The sequence below is a fragment of the Drosophila sechellia genome, chromosome 3R (genome assembly GCF_004382195.2).
Source record: "Drosophila sechellia strain sech25 chromosome 3R, ASM438219v1, whole genome shotgun sequence".
Lineage (NCBI taxonomy): Eukaryota > Metazoa > Arthropoda > Insecta > Diptera > Drosophilidae > Drosophila > Drosophila sechellia.
In genome coordinates, this window is record NC_045952.1 from 19,389,857 (window position 1) to 19,409,048 (window position 19,192).

The 19,192-nt window shown below is 41.8% G+C and overlaps 1 protein-coding gene across 2 annotated transcripts; it reads left to right on the plus strand.

The window, feature by feature from the left end:
• Positions 1 to 152: 152 nt before the first annotated feature.
• Positions 153 to 18,974, plus strand: LOC6607164 (protein neuralized). Of its 2 annotated transcripts, none has more exons than XM_002031914.2 (3): positions 153 to 459; positions 15,469 to 17,210; positions 17,273 to 18,974. In XM_002031914.2, the coding sequence occupies exons 1-3, from the start codon at positions 435 to 437 to the stop codon at positions 17,519 to 17,521; spliced, it is 2,016 nt and encodes a 671-aa protein (XP_002031950.1). In that variant the 5' UTR covers positions 153 to 434; the 3' UTR covers positions 17,522 to 18,974. The 2 variants fall into 2 exon arrangements, with proteins under 2 accessions (XP_002031950.1, XP_032578944.1); XM_032723053.1 differs by lacking the exon at positions 153 to 459 and adding an exon at positions 5,789 to 6,347.
• Positions 18,975 to 19,192: the final 218 nt, after the last annotated feature.

Consider the following 19,192-nt stretch of genomic DNA (forward strand, 5'->3'; position numbering starts at 1 on the left):
CAGAACACTTCATATTTTCATGAATTAGCATTAGAAATAAACCAATAAAATGCGTTTTTAGCGGGTCCAGTGATTTGTTTATTTATAAATATTGTATGGTATATTATTGTGTGACAGATGGCAAAGCTGGCCTGTCACGTTTAAATACTAACGCGGTCACACTAAAAAAAAGCCTTGCGACCGGCAGCTCCATCCAAATAACAATTAAACAAAGCTTTAAAATGCATCGCAATTAACGCCTATGATTCCGGAAGTGAGCTAGCCTGCCAATAGCACATGATCGGCTCACTGTGCACATAATATCGAGCTTATGCGAGGGTTGGTCTACGTGAAAATTCAATGCCAAAGAAGTTGTGTGTGTCCTAGTTGTTGTGGCTGTTGTTTCTTGTGCCTTTCGGGAAGCGAAACACGCAATTTGTGATTTTAATTAAGCAATGGGTCAGTCGGCTGGTAAAATAGGTAAGTAAACAAGACTTCAATTAACATTGGATTTCGCGTAAGGAGGATTTAGCTTGTCTGTCACCTTACAACAAATAAGCTTAATTGTCATAAGTTGGTAAAGTTGCTATATAAAATTAAATCTTTAAGTTATAGTAAAGTGTATGACAGTTATAAGCTCCGCTTGAATATGAATTAAGAAACTATGGGCATTCCAATAGGTTTGTGACCTTCCCACCACCCACACACTCACATGTTGGCAAACAGCTGATTCCCCTTAGCGATGGCACTGGCTGGTTCCGCGTTCGTGTCGATAGTTTTGTTACTTGATTTTAATCTTACAGGTGTAAAACCCGCTTTTAACTATTACTTACCATTATTTCAATTATATACACAACTATGTTGGGTTTTAAAAGCGAATATATGATATTGGTGACTTTAAAATATTTCCTATTAAGTTCCTTAAAAATTCCTTGAATATATTTTAAAAACTCATGTGATTTAGAAGCTTTTCCATGCACATTATATCCATGTGATATAAAAATGACCACAACAACCATTTAGTTATGTAGAATCTGGCATAATGTTGTGCTAATAAATTATACTTTATTTATTAGAGGCTTGTTGAACTACACAACCATCCCCAAAAAACTGACCATAAAAGCAAAAGTTGTATACCCCATGCAAGTCCTCCATTACAATTAAACAATTATTCCGAGCTCGCCTATAGAGATATCAAAGTATTAAGCAGCTTAGGCTACCGAAAAGTCAAAAAATCTAAGGTGGTAAAAAAGTGTAAAAGAAGATGTCTACAAATCCCGACATAAAATCAGATCAGGAAAAGAAGTCTGATTGTAGGACGCGAAGCTTAGCGCAATGGACATCGTACCCTTACAGGTGTATTTAACGGGGATTGCAGGACTGCACTTACCTGCTTAACACATCCACATCATCAGGGACTCCATCGAATCGTATCAGCTTCGATTAGACCCAAGATGCCCATGCAGCTGTGGACAATAAATTATAGAGTTTATGGCAATGATTTCACACAAAACGGGCACAAGACGAAGGACGAAGGACCGCACAAAGGCGGAGGAGAGAAAAAGTAAACCCCAATAGGCGCTCGGTTCAGGTAGGATAACCGAGTTGTAACTCCCTGACCCTGAGACAAAGACACATGCTGTGGGCTGGAAACCCGCCAGGACCTTCTCTCTATGACTTGCCAAATGTCCTGTTTGCATCGGAGTATCCGTAAAGGTATCTTCCAGGCGCAGATCTCGCATTTTTCGTGGGACGAGGGAGGTTTTCCATTTCACGGGCGGGAAAAAACTGCAATGTGAAAACCGTGAAAGCCGAAACTCCCTGAAAAGGCAAACATTTGGCCAACAGAACGTATATTTCTCTAACGGATCGCAGTTTCCCCCGCATGTGTTGCGTTGGCGGTTATTCCTCGCTGATGTTGATATTTGATTAGCGTACGCACATGAGGATGCGGAAATGGGAAGTGGATGTGGAAGTTGAAGTTGCAGTTGCCAAATGCATCCCTCTAGTTCCCTTTTGTTAGATCTTGATCGGAGTTTCGGAATGAAGCCAACTGCTGTCGCAGGTATCCTCAAAATATGGAGGAGTTCCGCTGAATAAGTCAGGTTTCTTGAAGAGAGTATCTGGACGGCAAGCTACCCTCGGTATTAGAATCTTTAAGATCTGCAGAGAACTTCTTCTTCACAGCTATGTAGAAGATGTATAATGATATCTTGTCTGCGAAGAAGGATTAGAATGCTATTAGTAGTATCTTAAAATAGTTGACAACGTGTAATTTTAACCGTATCCTCAAACTATGTTCTCCACAATGTAATATATACAACAATTCACTATACCCTCGATCCTTGCATACTGGGAATACATATGGGAATACCTCCTCCACCATTGCTCTGTTTCTCAAGTGCTTGCGCAATTCGATTTTGGGTTCTGTTCCCCTGAATTCCCTTTTGTGTTCGCAGGATTAGTTCGGGTATTTATACATATGTATATACGAAACTCGACAACTGCTCCTCAAACGGCTCCTTCATTTTCCTTGGCCTGTCTGAAGTCCTTTCCCTTTTATTTTCCTTCGAACAGCTCTGCCTTTTCCCCATGACCCGTTTGCATATGTCGTTTTCTAATTAAACATTGGCATTTGCTACACTTCTTACTTAATTATGTGTATATTGATCGGCTATCGGCGATCGATGTGAAGAGCCGGGGAATTCTCAGCTGTCTTCTCATCGACAGCTGCCAATTTCTTGTATTTTTTTATTTATTTTATTTTCTTGCACTGCGTCTTTATCATTGAATAATTCATATTATCATTGCTGATAACTACAAACTACTTCCCAACACTTATCTATGGCCCACTTGAGCTGTTTCCTCTATTTAAATTAGTTTTGGCATTAGATTTCTCTATAAATATAGTTTAATTTCGATTTTGTTCAATTGGAAACTATTTCATTGTGCTCAGAAATATATCTATGAGTAAAGGTAGTAACTCGATCGTAATGGAGGTAGTTATGATAAGAGGCCTATGCATATGATATATGTATGGAAATTTGTGTAACTCGTATTTTTATCTTCAAATTTTATTAGGTTTTATGGTCTGCGATTTTCTTATCTTTCGAAGTGGAACTTCTAGAAATCAAAACGACCGTAATGTGTGAGTTTTTTTTTTTTTGATTATCTTCTCGAAAAGATTAATTATAAATTTCTTTGCAGATATTTTATTTTAAGAGCATAAAAAAATTCTAAACCCCTTTCTCTTACTTGTTTCCCCTGAATCTGCTCACTTGCCGTGCAAAATGATCGTTTGGCATATTCATTAAACGCCTGCCTAGGTCAATTCTCCATAGACGAAGATTTCGAATAGCCACAGGGATTGTGGGTTAAGGAACTGTCTGAAAGGTAAATCGCTGTGACATTCTCGAGACAATGGTCGAAAAAGGACAATTGTGAGGCCAGAGGGTAATGCGGGTCTAAGAAGAAACCAGAAATACAGACGTATTCTTGAGCCAGATGTTCGTGGGAGACCGAAATGGAGATATGTATAAAAATTGCACTGTACGGCGGGACTTGTGGGGGCACATGTGCCAAATTCTAAATTTAACCACAAAATACTTTAAGGGGAGCAAAAAGGAAAATACAAAATACAAAAAGGCAGACTGCAGTTATCTCCCCCATCAAGGCGACAAATGCAAATGGAAAGCAGCTGTCTGCTGGCAAAATATGAATATATAAAAATAAATAATCGTACAAGAAGTTCCAATCGATCCGCAGAAGTAGAGCACATCCTTATCAGCCAAGGCAACTGGCGCACGTCTCTTCTTTTCTTCGATTTCAACCTGGCACGTGGTCGGCTGGCTTCCTCTTTCTCCGCTTCGAAAATCCCTTTCCACCCGTATCCGTGTATCTTTTGCTGTGAATTTACACCTGGAATTGGCAAGCAAACAGAACGGAACCGAGGGCAGGGGCTGCGCGGGGATACGCACTACAGTAGAGCAAACCCTTTTCGGGTCCTTGTTCCAACTGCAACCGCAGATGGACACCCTTCGTTGATGATCATGATGGGTACAGTGGATATCGATAAGCGAAAAACTATGATATTCATACATTTACATTCCTTTAAAATGGCATGCTAAGAATAGGGTTTGTTTTGGGTTTGAATATTTAACATTAATACTTAACCTAAAGTCGTAAAAAATAGGCAAAGTTATTTTTATCCAATGTTCACTGTATTCTTTGACAATTTTTGGGGTTGTTCGTTGGTCTCGATGTCTGCCGGTTCCTGTTTCGCCAACATCACCTTCTCCGACCTTTCTTGCATTTTCGCAAACTGAGCGAACAGGAGGGGGAAATCGGGTAAGCAGCAGCAGATGTATTTCCAGGACGCACGCCTGCTGCCAGGATGCTGAATATGCATTTCCACTTTAATATCAAAATTTAAATGCTTTCTGCCCCGTCTTGATCCCTTCCGATCTTGAAAATTGCATCTGCTGTGAGGTCTGCCCGGTTCCGTCTGTCGATGCAGGACAAAAAGGACGAGGATGAGGATGAGGAGCGCTCAGCGCAATTATCATCCTCCATCAATGGCAGCGTGGCATCCATAAAGGATAAAGGATGATCAGACGCCAGACGGCAGTTATCCTGCTGACCACAAAAGCTAAAGCTTAACAAATGAGACCACAATAGCATGTGTCCCAGATCATAGATACATATTTTTTTTAATTCTTTTAAAACTGGGAATTGAGTTGTAGACTTTCAAACCTTCCATTTCATTCTATAGAGTATTCTTAGTGCAAACTTAAAAACTGAAAAACAAAACGTATCTTGTATCATATTCTGTAAAAAATAAATTTCATAAATAGCTCACTCAAAATATTTTAAATAGGCTGTGCATTAGAACATTAAAGATTCCGAAAGCAACTGGCGATAGAAAAAATGTATTAATATTATCAAGAAATTTTTGGAATTTTTTTTTAAATGCCCATGGCTTCCATATCTACGTGTGATATTTGTCCCGCAAAGTTCACGATCAAAAGCATTAGGGCAATTGAAATAGTTTGCCAGTTATATGAGCCAGACCTTGTAAACCCTGCGAAAAAGAAAGAATTGCTTTGAACCTGGCTGAACTACACACATACCAACGGACTCTCACACACACTAAGGTGAGGGAATAACTGTTAGTGAAGATCAGAGCACTATGGCCAAAATCCCAAATGCAGGCCGAGAGCAACAACAACAAGAAGCAGGAAAAGCAACAGCAGGAGAAGATGTGGAGGAATCCCCGATCAGGGTGCAGAGTTAGAGGCATAAAGGTAAATTATAAGGGAGGCTCAATACACGCGAATCGCAGGCACAAAACGAAACCATAGTAAATAAGAAACAGCTGCCAGAGAGAGAAAGAGAGCAATGGCGTCTCATAATTTTCTCTCTTCAGCTCTCTTTTTCGCTCTCTCCACGCTCAGTGCTGACAGCCCTTAACCAGAAAGTAGCTAAATTTTAAAAATATTTAAAAATATAGATTGCCTACAAATTATAAGGTATAATAAATTAAAGCATTTTGAATGTAATTTAGTTTCCGTTTTTTGATTTAAATTAAATTATAAAACAGGAAAAGTTATTCAAATGTACAGTCCAAATTGTTACTAAACGTTAGTAGTAATCTTAAAAAACTAAACTTCGAAACATCTCTAAAACAAATACTAAAAGAAGGCCAAATCTGACTGGAGAATTTCTGCGCGCCAGTACTATCCGTTACTCTCCAACTGAGCTGCGGCAGCGACGTCGCGCTGGTGCGAAGCTATAAAAGGCCGCACCACCTTTTATTTGTTGAAAAAAAACTCAGCGAGAGGTTGTCTTGGAGTTGTCGTCGTCGGTTTATGTGTTTCGTATCGTTTCGTTTCGTTTGTTCCCGTTGCGCGCAGACAAACAACCAACCAAATTCAAAATGTTTTAACGGAAAACATTCAAATTCGAAGAAGAACTCTATCGCTAAATTTAATGCCAAATAAAATACGCAAGCAGCTTGTGCATTTTCATTAGCATTACGCGTGTTCGTTTAGTTCGTTTGTTTTAATTTAAATAACGAAAAAATAAATAATCCACTACCATGGGTCTATCGGATATACCAGCCAACTATATGCAGGGCAGCCATCCGCACCTAACACTCCATCCGCAGCAGCAGCATCACCAGAACCAGCAGCACTTGCAGCATCTGCAACAGATGCAGCAGCTGCACAACGCCATGCCCACTCCCGCCCAGCAGGCCGCCCAGGTCCTGGCCATGGAGTCCAACGAGCTGCTCATGAGCACCAAGGACAAGCTCTCCAGCAAGAAGAAGATGCACTTGCTCAAGAAGATCAAGAAGCGCTTCGGATTGGGTTAGTAGTCGCATTAGTACCAGGCTAAGAATCGGGCTAAGGATATCGATCGATATATTAACAAGAATATTCAGTTCATTTCCAAGGGTTTTTCAAAGAACGTACAATTCTCTGAATATACAGGAATATTATTTAAAATCAGTGTGACTAGGTTCTAAAGCAGATGTAGTACATTTTAACAATATAAAACTTCCTTCGTGATATCTGACCATTAAAGTCTTGAAGCAAATGTAATTACCTCGTGCGAAAATGCCTTAAATACATTATTCATTGATCTGGGAATCGTCTTTTATCTCTAGCGATTCCCACATAATATTAGCATGTGGTCTGACCTATCGCTCATTCATTCGGTTAATTAAAGCGGCAAGATAAATAAGCGAGAAACAGACAGCCGCAAACATTTATGCATACATTAGCATTTTGCGTCTCAAGAACAATAACAAATAACGAAAGATAAGAGCAAAAAGCGAAAAAGTTTGAGTTAGTTTAAAACAAAAAGCTAATGAATAAATGCTCGCCCAGAGCACGCCTAGTTTGCCATTATAATAGTAATTGTTTTTTTCCGACTAGATAGACACAGAAGAAACCCGAAAAAAATCTTAAATGTGAAATTCTCTCAAGGCTTTTTCGGCAGAATTTAACCTCGACACTCCGACTTTTTCGCCGGAAATGTCAGTTCTCGAAAACTGCATTTTTCAATCGCACCCAAGTAACCGCAAATTGATCGAGAAGACCAAATCGGAGGGATCTTGAGTTGAAGAAAATACCACCGAAAGCAATTTTCCCAAGGAGCGATTATGTTTATCATAACGATTATCTGGGCTGGGGAATTTCGTTGCTTTGTTTTTGTTTTGGTTGCAAGCAGCTGAGCTAAGGAAAGACAAAAAAAAGAAGTAAAAACAACAAATCACCTTTTCGTTGGCTTTGGCTCAATTGCATTCTCGGCTTCAATGCTCTCTTTTTTGGTCAAAGCAGGCGAAGCAAAAGCAAAGCAAAGCCAATGACGCATAGGCTAAGCTTCTACCCCTTTTTTTTTCTTGTTTTTACTGGCCTCCTACGAACAGTTGTGGTCGCACAACTAGCAGTCGAATATTAACGAACGCAATATGAATTTAAAAAAAAAAAGTTATTGATTTAGTCCTTCAGTACTGGAATAGTTTTCTATGCGAAATATTGTACTGTATTTAAGAGACTCTATTTTTCCCGCCAACACTGTTTTTGCATCTGCCTCATTCAGTATTGCTTGTTGTTGTTGCTATTGCCTTTCGGAGAATTGTACGCGAAGCGCCGTTGCCGCCATCGGCAAAAGCAAAAACAAAGATAGCAACAACAGAAAAGCAAACGATCCACGGCAGGAGAAGAAGAAGAGTCATGGACTAGCGGGATGAGAAGAGGAAAAGGCGTGGCTTTGAAGCTTGAGTGTTTGGAGTTTTTATTTTTCTGCTGAGCGTTTAAGCCCGCAATGGTTTATGTTTTATGCGGCGGCTTCCAGTCCGTTTGATTTGAACGTGCGTTGCCTATCGGTAATCAATGAAATTGCTTTGTTGTTGTTTTGCTCGGCGTCAGCTGCTTTTGCTTTTTTGTACCTGCATTTTCTATTACATTTCGTAGCTTGTTGGTGGTTATTGTTGTTATTACTGTGTGTTGGCATGCCACGTTTGCTTTGGCAAAAAAGTTTATCTGCTCTTGGCTTTTACTTAGCTTCTCACGGTTTACTTTTCGAAATGGCTTGCTTGGCCGTGCGTGTGCTTGCAACTGAGCGCTGCCAACGCGTCTTTGAGCTCCGATTATGGGACACACAAATACAAATTGTCGCCCGACCTTCGATTGTTGGCCAAAAGTAAATATTCAATCTTTAATGGCGGTACGCACCCCCGTAGGAAGTTGGTACATATGTATATAAGTACATATCTAAGTACAATGGTGGTCATAATAAATATACATTAACTTCTGAGACCTAAAAAGTTATTCTGATAAATTCAAAATCACTCGCCGCTTAAAAACAAATTTCTGCAAACATTATGTTTAAGAGGCATTTAATGCTTTAATATTAACATTTTATTGTTGATTTCACCCAGTAAGCACTTTTCTGTTGAGCACAGTTGTATGTTGAGCATTTTCGCTACAGACATCTGTTGCTATATTCCCACTTTCATGCATCCCCTTCGTTATTTTTTAACTTATTTTTCTCCCCCTCATGAGGTCATCATCTCGATGTGTCATACATCCTATGGTCATTCTAAAAATTGGCTATAGTTGTGCAAGCTGATATGAAGCATTGCTTATTGTCGCGCTTTGATAACGAACAGAGCGAAAAGTTATCTCTACAAGTGTTGTTAAAAACTGATTACCTATAAATACCAGTTGTTAACGATTGGGGATATACACAAAGATCTATGCGATGCTTTTTTCTAGCTATCTCGTGACCCATTTTGTGCCTCCCACATCTTTCGCTTATCAGTTATTGAACTAAGTTGGCAGCTTGAAGAAGAGTACAGTAAACATCGGTTAACAAATCTTTGCGATATATCTCACATTGCAATTCTAACCTAGGGAATAAAAAATGTGAAAATGAAAAGTATATTATAACCACTGTCTGTATCGCCTTAGTTCTCCTCACGACCCAAATGTGTAGTACAAAATTGTTAACATTTTGTCTGTGCGTAAAGATAAAAACGCACACCACCCCATAGATAAAGAAAAGTCTAAGTAGATACGATATACCGCAGGGTGTTGCAACTGACGCAAGACAAAAGGTGGAGTTCAGGTAGCTACAGGTAGAAATATCGCCACATATAGTATAGTAATACATAGTATACCTGGCCCAGAAATCAGCTGCAATTAACTCACGCAAAGTGAAACGAAAAGATATCCAAAGGCATCTTTGGGTCAATTTTGTAGGCCTTTCGGGAGGGCGTGTTTTCCAGACGGGTTAGGGCGGGCGATCTGCTGGTTGCTAGGCATAAATCACCGTCGGTATATGTATCTACTCGGTTCGAACACCTACGGGTCTTTAATCTATGCCTCTATGTCCAGCAGCAGCAGCTGTTCGGCTATCCATCGCTGGCAACTTGGCCAGATCGAGTTTTTTGGATTTCGGTTTTTGGCCTTTGGCGCGTTTGTGGTCTGAAATTCGGGCAGAACTTTAATGTAATTAATATGTACACCTATTTGGGGAGGAACCAGAACTAGATTGGCTTCAGCTTTGCAGCTGTTCGGGGTATTTAATATGTTAAAATCTTCGAAATTTGCATGGTTTGGCTATAACACTAAGTTTTAATGAGATGGCCGATAACAATGCAACCGGTGGCATCAAAAACTATCGAATTCCGGAGTTCAAAACACTTGAATTGTCTGTGCCAGCCATTGTAATAACAGCGTTATAATGTAATAATGATGTGTTCCTATCACAAGACGACTCTTCTAGTCCATTCCATTCCACTTCAAGCTGTTATTGTGGGCTCCCCCTCAACGCTCGAGTGATTTAATTACACAAAGAGTTGGCAGACTGTAGAGCATCGGGGGGTGGGTGTCTTGTGCAGTCAAGTGCGAGGAAATGCAAGTTGTATAGGAGTAACTATCAACTTTTGTATATTGTACTCGTATATATGTATGTGTGTACATTTATGTGGACCCCTCCACTGGCCCTTTGCAGTAATTGCAACGCTTCGATAAACAGCAAGCCTACAAAGCGCAACAAAACGTAGCGGATGAAAGCCGCGCTTATCGTATCTGAGCTCTGGAAAGTACAGTACAGCTTAATTGCTTCCTTAATAATTAAGTTGCTTCAACTAAAGAGAAATCAAACTTATAAGCATTTCATTTATGTATCTTCCATACAACATATTCTGCAATATTCTACTCAACACTTTAAAATACAATGTTGTTTATTGTGTGTTCCCTTTTGCTTCCTTATATCTACGCGTGTATATTTAGATCAGTTTTATGCCTGTTCTTCTTGGCTGGGGCCTCCTGCATGCTTCAGCGCCCAAATAAAAAAAAAAAAAAAACCAAACCATAGATATTTATACTATATATGTACATATACGCGGATATATCATGTGCATCGATAGAGAGGTGCTCCCATTTCCACCGAGTTGCTTTCTGTAGGCTTGTAAAAATAAACATGTAAGTTTGATTTGGCCACCCACCCTTCAGCGCTTCTCCGTCTCTCTCTCTCACTATATCTCTCCCTTTCGGTGGCTAATTATATTAGAAGTGGAGCTGCGCCTTCTCATCCGGGTGTTTATAACTAATTTGTGTGTGCGTGGAAAACGGAAAATGTATGCCGAACGGGTAGAAAAGTCATTGGGAGTCATTGAACCCAATGAGAGAGGTGTGATCAATATGTTAGGTGGATTTCTTTAGCCTTTAGGGGCTTCACTGTGCAAGTGCAAATGTAATATACCCGATTATCTGTATGGTCTTCCCCGATTACTTCGAACTTCCTGCGGGAAATTTCCTGATGCACTTTCATTGATTAGTCACTTTTTGCTATATTATCGATAGTTTCGTTGAAGAGTCTTTTCCTAAATGGTTGATATATGTACTTAGTATTGCTCCTGTTGTGATTTCTTTGATTTTCAGTTCACATGGCGTGCAGTATCAGATTTCGCTTAATCGCATGAAAAGTGCAATGTACTTGGGAAGAAGTAAAGCTGCTCAGACACAATAACAACTGGTTGCAGCAACTTGGCATAGTTTGACCTCTGGTTTCATCGCTGTCAACGCCGCCAGCCGCCGCCACCAGTCGGCCCCTTTTTTCCGTTGTGTAATTATTTTTATTATATTTGCAGAGAGTCTATGTTGTGTCCATTCTTGCTAAGCTTCTAGAGTTACATGCGCTGCCAGGAGGGAGCAAACCGGTGGGGGAATCCACACCACAAGAGAGAGTTTCCCGCTCCAGCAGCTCGCGATGAGTGTATCGCAGTGCAATTTCCGCTGCACTGGTCAGCGGCTCAAGCAGAACGGAAGTGGTTTTCGCTTCCACTCAATGGAGCTTCTTTACTAAGTGCATTTAGCACTAAATCAAACAACAAGCTGGAAAATTGATTGGCATGAAATGCTGGGAATTTTGTGGTTAGAAAGGAAAACTTAAAAAGGCCGACATGGTTTGAAACAAAAATTTCACTTGTTGTGTGGAAAACTTTCATATTTTACCGCCCCACGCAAATTGTTTGTTTGCGAGCGATTAATTAACATTCATTAGGCTCATTTACGTATATTTAAGACAAGAATTTAGCATTGCATTTGTTGCTGTGAGAATTGTTTTACAAGCCATTCGATGGACACTTGTTCCGCTCTTAAGCTGCGACCAACGCTTGGCTTTTCTGCCCACAGATCAAGCCGCTGACTAACTAACAAACGACCCACACACTGTTTCCTCAACTAATTTCACTGATATGTCGAAAAGGAAAATGTATGCGGAGTGGCCAGATACGCTTATAAGTTATTTATCGGCGTGGGTCGATCCATTGACAAGCCCGTGGAAGTCAAAATGCTCAGGTCCAACTCAATCCGGCTCATTCACCCACTCGATCTGACTGATTGCGGCGCTGCAAAATGCCGATAATTTATGCCAAATGCTTGACCAATTGATACAATTTGTATAAATGATCCATTGATATCCACTCGGCATGCCAAGCCGGCATTTGAACGAAAGCCCCGGCTTTTATGGGGCACTTCCGGTGCAATTAAATGGGCAGGGGCGTGTTAATTGTCCGCACACGTCTTCTGACTCACGCACGTGGGCTGACAACAACAGGGGGCGGGGCAGCACGTGACCTGTGACCTCAATCGGTGCAAACGGGGAGGGAGCTCAAGTGGGTGGCGGCAGGAACTGGTTAAGACAATTGTTGGTTGTTTAAGTCATGTATACTCATACTTTGAACATCAGTTTATTTTATAATAAAGATTTTGATATTAAAGCGATCCAATGAATGCTACCGAACTAATCAACTTTGTAGCGATTTGCTAGAACCGATCGTTACAATAAGTAGATGCTTAGCTACACATCGGATACCCATGTAAGCCTTCATTCAGACATCAACGTAATCTGCCTTTAATGATCGCCAAACTCGACTCACGAGTGCCAATCGAAATCTAATGATGTCTGCGCTCAATGGGATTTTGAATGTTTGGAGATCTTCATCAGATCGTTAAAATGATTTCGCCTAACGATGGCCGCACAATCGCAGATTGCCATTGCCTCACTGGATTTGGTTTCCTATTTTTTTGTTCCATTGGAGCTGGGTTTTGTTTTATGACACCTGCATGATTTTCACATTTTCCACCCGCTCGATCACCCAGCTGCAGCTTCTTCTCCAGTTCGCCAAAAGATTCGGGAAGATCCGAACGGCGAACGACGAACTGCGCACTCTCTTCTCGCAATTACCGAGGCTTGTTACAGGTTTTCGATGTTCGGCAGCCGCAAATTTACTATATATCTCCTATATATACAAATTTGGAGTCGTGGGAATTGTCTCTACGGAGTTTCTGTTTGATTTTTGCCCAGTGCTCAGCGTGGGAAATGTTTTGCTTCGCTCGCTGGTGGCGAATCCAAAGACGTCCCCGATCCGCGCCGAACGGTAAATCAGGTTTTCCATTTTGGCAAACCAACGAAAATTTGCCTGCAACTGCAGCAGCCGCCAGATCGTTTGCAGTCGATAGGATGTGCCAGGGTCTTCGTTTTGCCCGTTCGGGAATCGGCGTTTGGGAACCTTTTGCGGCAGAGCGGCAAACTCCAAACGCATCATGACCACCACCGAAAGTTTGAACTTTTCATCTTCGGTTGTTATTTGGCAAATATTGTGTCTGGATGATAATTGGATGGCCTGGGAAATGGATCATTTCTAGCTCTTCATCGCTACTGGCTTGTTTACAAGTGTTCTCTTTATGTATCCTTGTTCATAGTTAAGATTGCCGGAAAGCCCTTCCGTAATATATTCATTTAATGATTTCCTACTCTTAAAGCGTATTGATAGCTTCCAACAACAAGTCTATCGTTTAAACATTTAATGCAATTAGTTATCATGGGGTGGAGGGTATCATTAAAGCCTCGAGCGAAGACAATCGCTGATCTTAATTAATTGTGGCCTGGTTAATTGAAAGTATTAACGCGTCTGTGAAGCACCGTTTCTGGGACTGCGAGTTCAAGGAAAAAAGCGAGGCGCGTATTTCACTCATTCATTCATTCATTGATGCCAGCGAATACTTGTGATCGCCGCTGCAATTCCATCCATTGACTGACGACTGTCTGGGCCGATAAAAAGTAGGCGTCGCCAGTTGGCCAGGCTGGTGAGACGACAACATCCTGCAGCTAATAGGCCCCAATCCAGTACACGTATGTGCGTAGTACGTGATTTCCTACTTCCTCGTCGCGGTCACTTCATAAATATGGATGGTTGGGGTATTGCAGTCGTAGTAGAAGTCTTCGGGCCGGCTTTCTACTCCACCGTGCTTCTCCTCCTCCTCCATAGCGAATCTCCAAAGACGCGCTCTTTCCTTCAGAATGGGAGCCACCGGAAGCTGGTGCTCCCTTTCCACTTCCTGCAGCGGAAGCACTTGAGGATTGGATTTTTTCGGGAAGCAGACAGTACAGATTTCGTGTGCAAGTCATTGGCCCTGGCTTAGGATTAAATTTCAACCCCAAAGACACTGCCAAGCCAGGGGAATCTTGCAGATACCCAAGCATTTGTATCTTGTATCTGTCTTGCAGTGTTTTTTTTTTTTTCGAAATTTGAACAGCTGCAGACTGTGGAACTGCAGCAACCCCTAAGCGATCAAAAACGTTGAAAACGTTAAAAACTACCCTCGAAAAACGGGGACAGACGCTCGCTCTCCATAGGGGTTGTTTTACCTGTTCCAGCCGTACAGCTGCTTTCTTCTGACCTTCCTATTTCTTCCTCCGCACAACAAAGGCTGCAAAAGGAATCGAGAAGAAGGGAAAAAGGACAGCTGCCACATGCCGCTCCAAAGCAAACACATTGATCTTCAGTGCCACGCGCCGCATATCAACATGGTAATCACCATCAACATCAGCCTCATCTGCTTCAGGTCCTTCGCCATGGCTTTCTTATAAACTGGGTTTATATATTTTTTTTACTGCAACTGTTGGCATGCCGCCGGAATCGTCTGATGTTGGGCATATTCCAGCGACCTGAGCAGAAACCTGTCGACATCCAAAGACTCCTCGTCCTCCAGTAATTATTTATATGTATAGCCATATGGATCGGTTATAGGTTTTTCTGCCCTGACGCAGTTTTTTGTGGTAATTGTCAGCAGCTGCTAATTTTATACGTGGATTTGCAAGGTGCAATAATTAAGCCAATTTCGGGAATATTTTTAAAGGATTCTTAAGGTATTCCCCTGCCATTGAAGTGCTGCCCTATATAATTGCAAAGAATTTACCATAAGCCAGCTATTTATTGGTAATTAGTAAAAAAAACCGCCTAACCAGTACAACGATTTATTAACAAAAAGAACAATTCAAATATATGGTATATATCTAGGAATTCAAAATCGCTTGAAATTTGTAAGAACTAACCTACACCAATATTTATCTGTTCCTGAAGTAATTCTTGTACTTCACACGTATGTGACTTTGATTTTCCAAGAAAATGGGCCAGCAGCTGACGATGACCATGGTAAATCCTTTTGAGTCCGCATTTTACCAAGGCAACAAATCCCCAAACCCATTGCTTCAATTGTCTTCAATCCAGTCACGTGCCCTTTGCTTGAAAACCAACTAAATTTGGATCTTGGGTTGGGGGTTATTGACTCACCCAGGAAGATCAGTTTGGGCTTCTGCGTAATTCGATCGCTAGCACATGGTTGAATGTTCGGCTATCTGGAGACATCTTTCTGAAGATGCGTAATTTGATACGGGGAGCTGGCGTTGGGAAAAAGATTTTAAAACAATGTGGCAGAAGATGTAACTAATAGATAAATGGATTGTGGGAAGGCAGCATTTCGTGAATGCGAAAGTATATTCAAGGTTTCCAAATGATTTGTGGGATAAAACTAACAGCTAAGATCATGTTCGTATTGCAAGAAATTCAAATGAAATATAATACTATATAAAAAATCCTAACTAACTCAACTTTCACCTATACCATTTCAGTTCGCCGCTCACCCTCCTCATGTCCTGGTCCCAACAACCTGCCTCCGCTGCAATTCCACTCCGTGCATGGCGACAACATCCGAATTTCAAGGGACGGAACCCTGGCCCGTCGCTTTGAGAGCTTCTGCAGGGCCATCACCTTTTCAGCGCGTCCGGTTCGCATCAACGAGAGGATCTGCGTGAAGTTTGCGGAGATCTCGAACAACTGGAACGGTGGAATACGCTTTGGATTCACCAGCAATGATCCTGTAACGCTGGAGGGAACGCTGCCCAAGTACGCCTGTCCGGATCTGACCAACAGGCCTGGCTTCTGGGCGAAGGCTCTGCATGAGCAGTACTGCGAGAAGGACAACATACTTTACTACTATGTCAATGGCGCTGGCGATGTGATCTATGGTATAAACAACGAGGAGAAGGGTGTGATACTGTCCGGCATCGATACGAGAAGCCTGCTGTGGACGGTGATCGATATCTATGGCAACTGCACGGGCATTGAGTTTCTCGATTCTCGCATTTACATGTACCAGCAGCAACCAGCGGCGATGCCAATGGCCACTGTGCCCGCCCAGCAACAGCAAATGGCCCAGCCAGCTGCCAACGCATCCTCCGCCCTGAATCCTCATCACCCGCATCAGCAGTCGAGGAGATCCCTGCCGGGACACACTGCGACCATCGAACACGATCTGGAGCGCCATGTGATGCCGTCCCTGCAGTCGCTGCACTTGACCGGAAACGGTGGAAGCGTGGCTAGCGTAGAACAGGCGGCCATTGCCCATGATCTGGCCAATGGACTGCCTCCTCTGCGCTACAATGCCAATGGACGACTGATTCCAGTGCCCTTCCACAACACCAAGGGACGGAATGTGCGGCTCTCGCAGGATCGCTTTGTGGCTTCTCGCACGGAATCAGACTTCTGCCAGGGTTATGTGTTCACTGCCCGTCCCATTCGCATTGGTGAGAAGCTGATTGTGCAGGTCCTGAAAACGGAACAGATGTACGTGGGTGCCTTGGCTTTGGGTCTGACCTCCTGCAATCCGGCCATGTTGCAGCCCAATGATTTGCCCAATGATTCGGATTTCCTGCTCGATCGCCCCGAATACTGGGTGGTGAGCAAGGATATTGCAGCTGCTCCTCAGCGCGGCGATGAGATTGCCTTCTTTGTGGCGCCCAACGGCGAAGTGAGCATCAGCAAGAACAACGGACCAGCTGTGGTGGTGATGCATGTGGACCAGTCCCTGCAGCTGTGGGCCTTCTTGGATGTCTACGGCTCGACGCAGTCTCTGAGGATGTTCCGCCAGCAGTTGCCCAACATGGTTGCGTATCCGTCGCAGCCGCAGGTGAATGTGAATGCCAGCAGCTCGTCCGCCTGCAACGCTGCCTCCACGTCCCGCATGCTGCCCATGACCGAGTCGATGAGCAGCCTGAATGCCGGAGCCACTGCCAAGCTGTTGCATCATCCCTCGCAGCTGAGCGTAGCCCAGAGTACGAGCACTTTGGCCTCAGCTGGCGGCGTCAATGGCAGCCGCATGATCAGCATGCCCTCCAACGGAGATATTCTCCAGATCCAGCCGAATGGTGGTGGCACCGTTCTGGTGGTCAACCTGCCACCTGCCAGCAGCTCGCACGATATAAACGGCCAGCTCGCGGCCAGGCCAACGGCCACGGTAACCTCCAGCGGTGTTCTGGCCGGAGCCTGCTCCAGTGGCACCCTCATCAGCACCACCAGCAGCCAGTACATTGAGGTGAGTGTCAAAGCTTTGTGAATTACTCCCTAGCCATATACTAATGCCTATTTTTTTTGCAGCCCATTGCCAACAGCACAAATAATGCGGCCAACAAGTGGAAGGACAGCCTGAGCGACCAGCAGAGCACCGATTCGAGTGCCGAATGCACCATCTGCTACGAGAATCCCATTGACTCGGTGCTGTACATGTGCGGACACATGTGCATGTGCTACGACTGCGCCATCGAGCAGTGGCGCGGAGTGGGCGGTGGCCAGTGCCCACTGTGCCGGGCGGTGATCCGGGACGTCATCCGCACCTACACCACGTAGAAAGATCGTGGGCGTTTCCTAGACAAGCAACATTTACTCGCAATCAAACCTACTAAAGCTAAGTGTGTAGCCATACCATACACACAAGTTGTTGCATTTTAAACGCAATTGAGCGCAAAGAATATTATATTGGAGAGATAGGCATTATTTTTGCAGACTAAAGATGAGATAGTTTACGCAGCTAGATTTGTGTATGAAACTATCAACTAATTTATCACCTACCATATACACGTATGTTTAATTTTTTTGTGATGTTATAAGTAAGTGCGCCTCAGAGCAAAAACTATGTATTGTTCAATCCAACAAAGATATCTTCGTTTTTCAATTTTTTCAAACCTTGAATCGCGCATTTGTGCGTTGCATATTGTAAAACCAAAGTATTGTATAGGAGTTAATAGTATTTTGAATTTTAATTTGAATTAATTGAAAGTTGTTGCAAATTTACTTAGTTTTTCTCTATGTCTAAATTCCAAACGATGTGCAAAATTATCAAACACAAATTACGGATTCTTTATTTGGCGATTAATCATTTTGGTGCTAAATGTTTTGAAAGGCAAAAAAAATTGTTAACGGATTTGAAAAGTTATGTTTAAGCTTGCAGCAACTACGAATGACCTTAATTTGATATGAAATCACAAGAAGCAAATATTGACTAATTTCCAGCAAGGAAATGGATATCGACTCAACTCAAATAAGTTTGCAGCACAAAATAATGAACAAAGATTGATCAGAAAACACTTATGCACGGAAACCAAAATAGAAAACTGCAAGAGCGTGTTTGTTTAAAGCTAATATTAGTCTAGCCCTAAGTACTTAAGTTAATTTCTAGTCAACGAATTATGCTGAAGTTAAATCTAAACAGGACTTCATCCAACAAAGACACCACAAAAAAGACGTATTAGGCACGCTAAGCAATTTTAATGAAGCCGCATTTTAAATTACACTTAAGTAGTGCACGTATTTTAATGGAGATTTAAATATATTTAACTATAAACATAGAACAAAAGACTTGTATGTTGTACCAACAGCTTCAATGAAATATGGAAAATGGAATGCCCATCTAAATAAACCATGCAGTTAGAAAATTGCCAATTATTAATTAACAATACCAAGCAGATTAAACATGAAGGACAAGCAAAGCGGATAAAACTTTACCTAAGATTGTATTAAAACTGAAAAAAATGTAATAAGCAAAGAACACAAAGAAATATGCGAAATGGAGCGCAAGCTTACTATTTTTGTTATAAGAATGCATCCGGATAGGAATAAATGAAGACATGTTATTGCCACTAATAATAATTAACTTTTAATTTTTTAAAGAATCATAGTTCGTAAAATTACGATACTGCGCCTAGTTATGACTAAACATTTAAATGTATTTATGAAATTATATTTGATATATGTAAGAAAACGCAATGCTGTAATACCATTAAATACTGACAACAATATCAGAAACAATTGTGGTTTTTTTATCTTCTGAGAAAAGGGATCTTTTAAATGGAACATATAAGATCATATGTTTTTAAAACTAAAAATAATTTCAACACAGGGCAAGCGGTAAATGGATGATAGCTCCTACCCAACAGCTTTAAAAAAATCAATATTAAATTAAAATTTTTTTGTACGTTCGTGTTTATTTTTTAGGCTGAAAATTTTAAAACGTAACGGTCT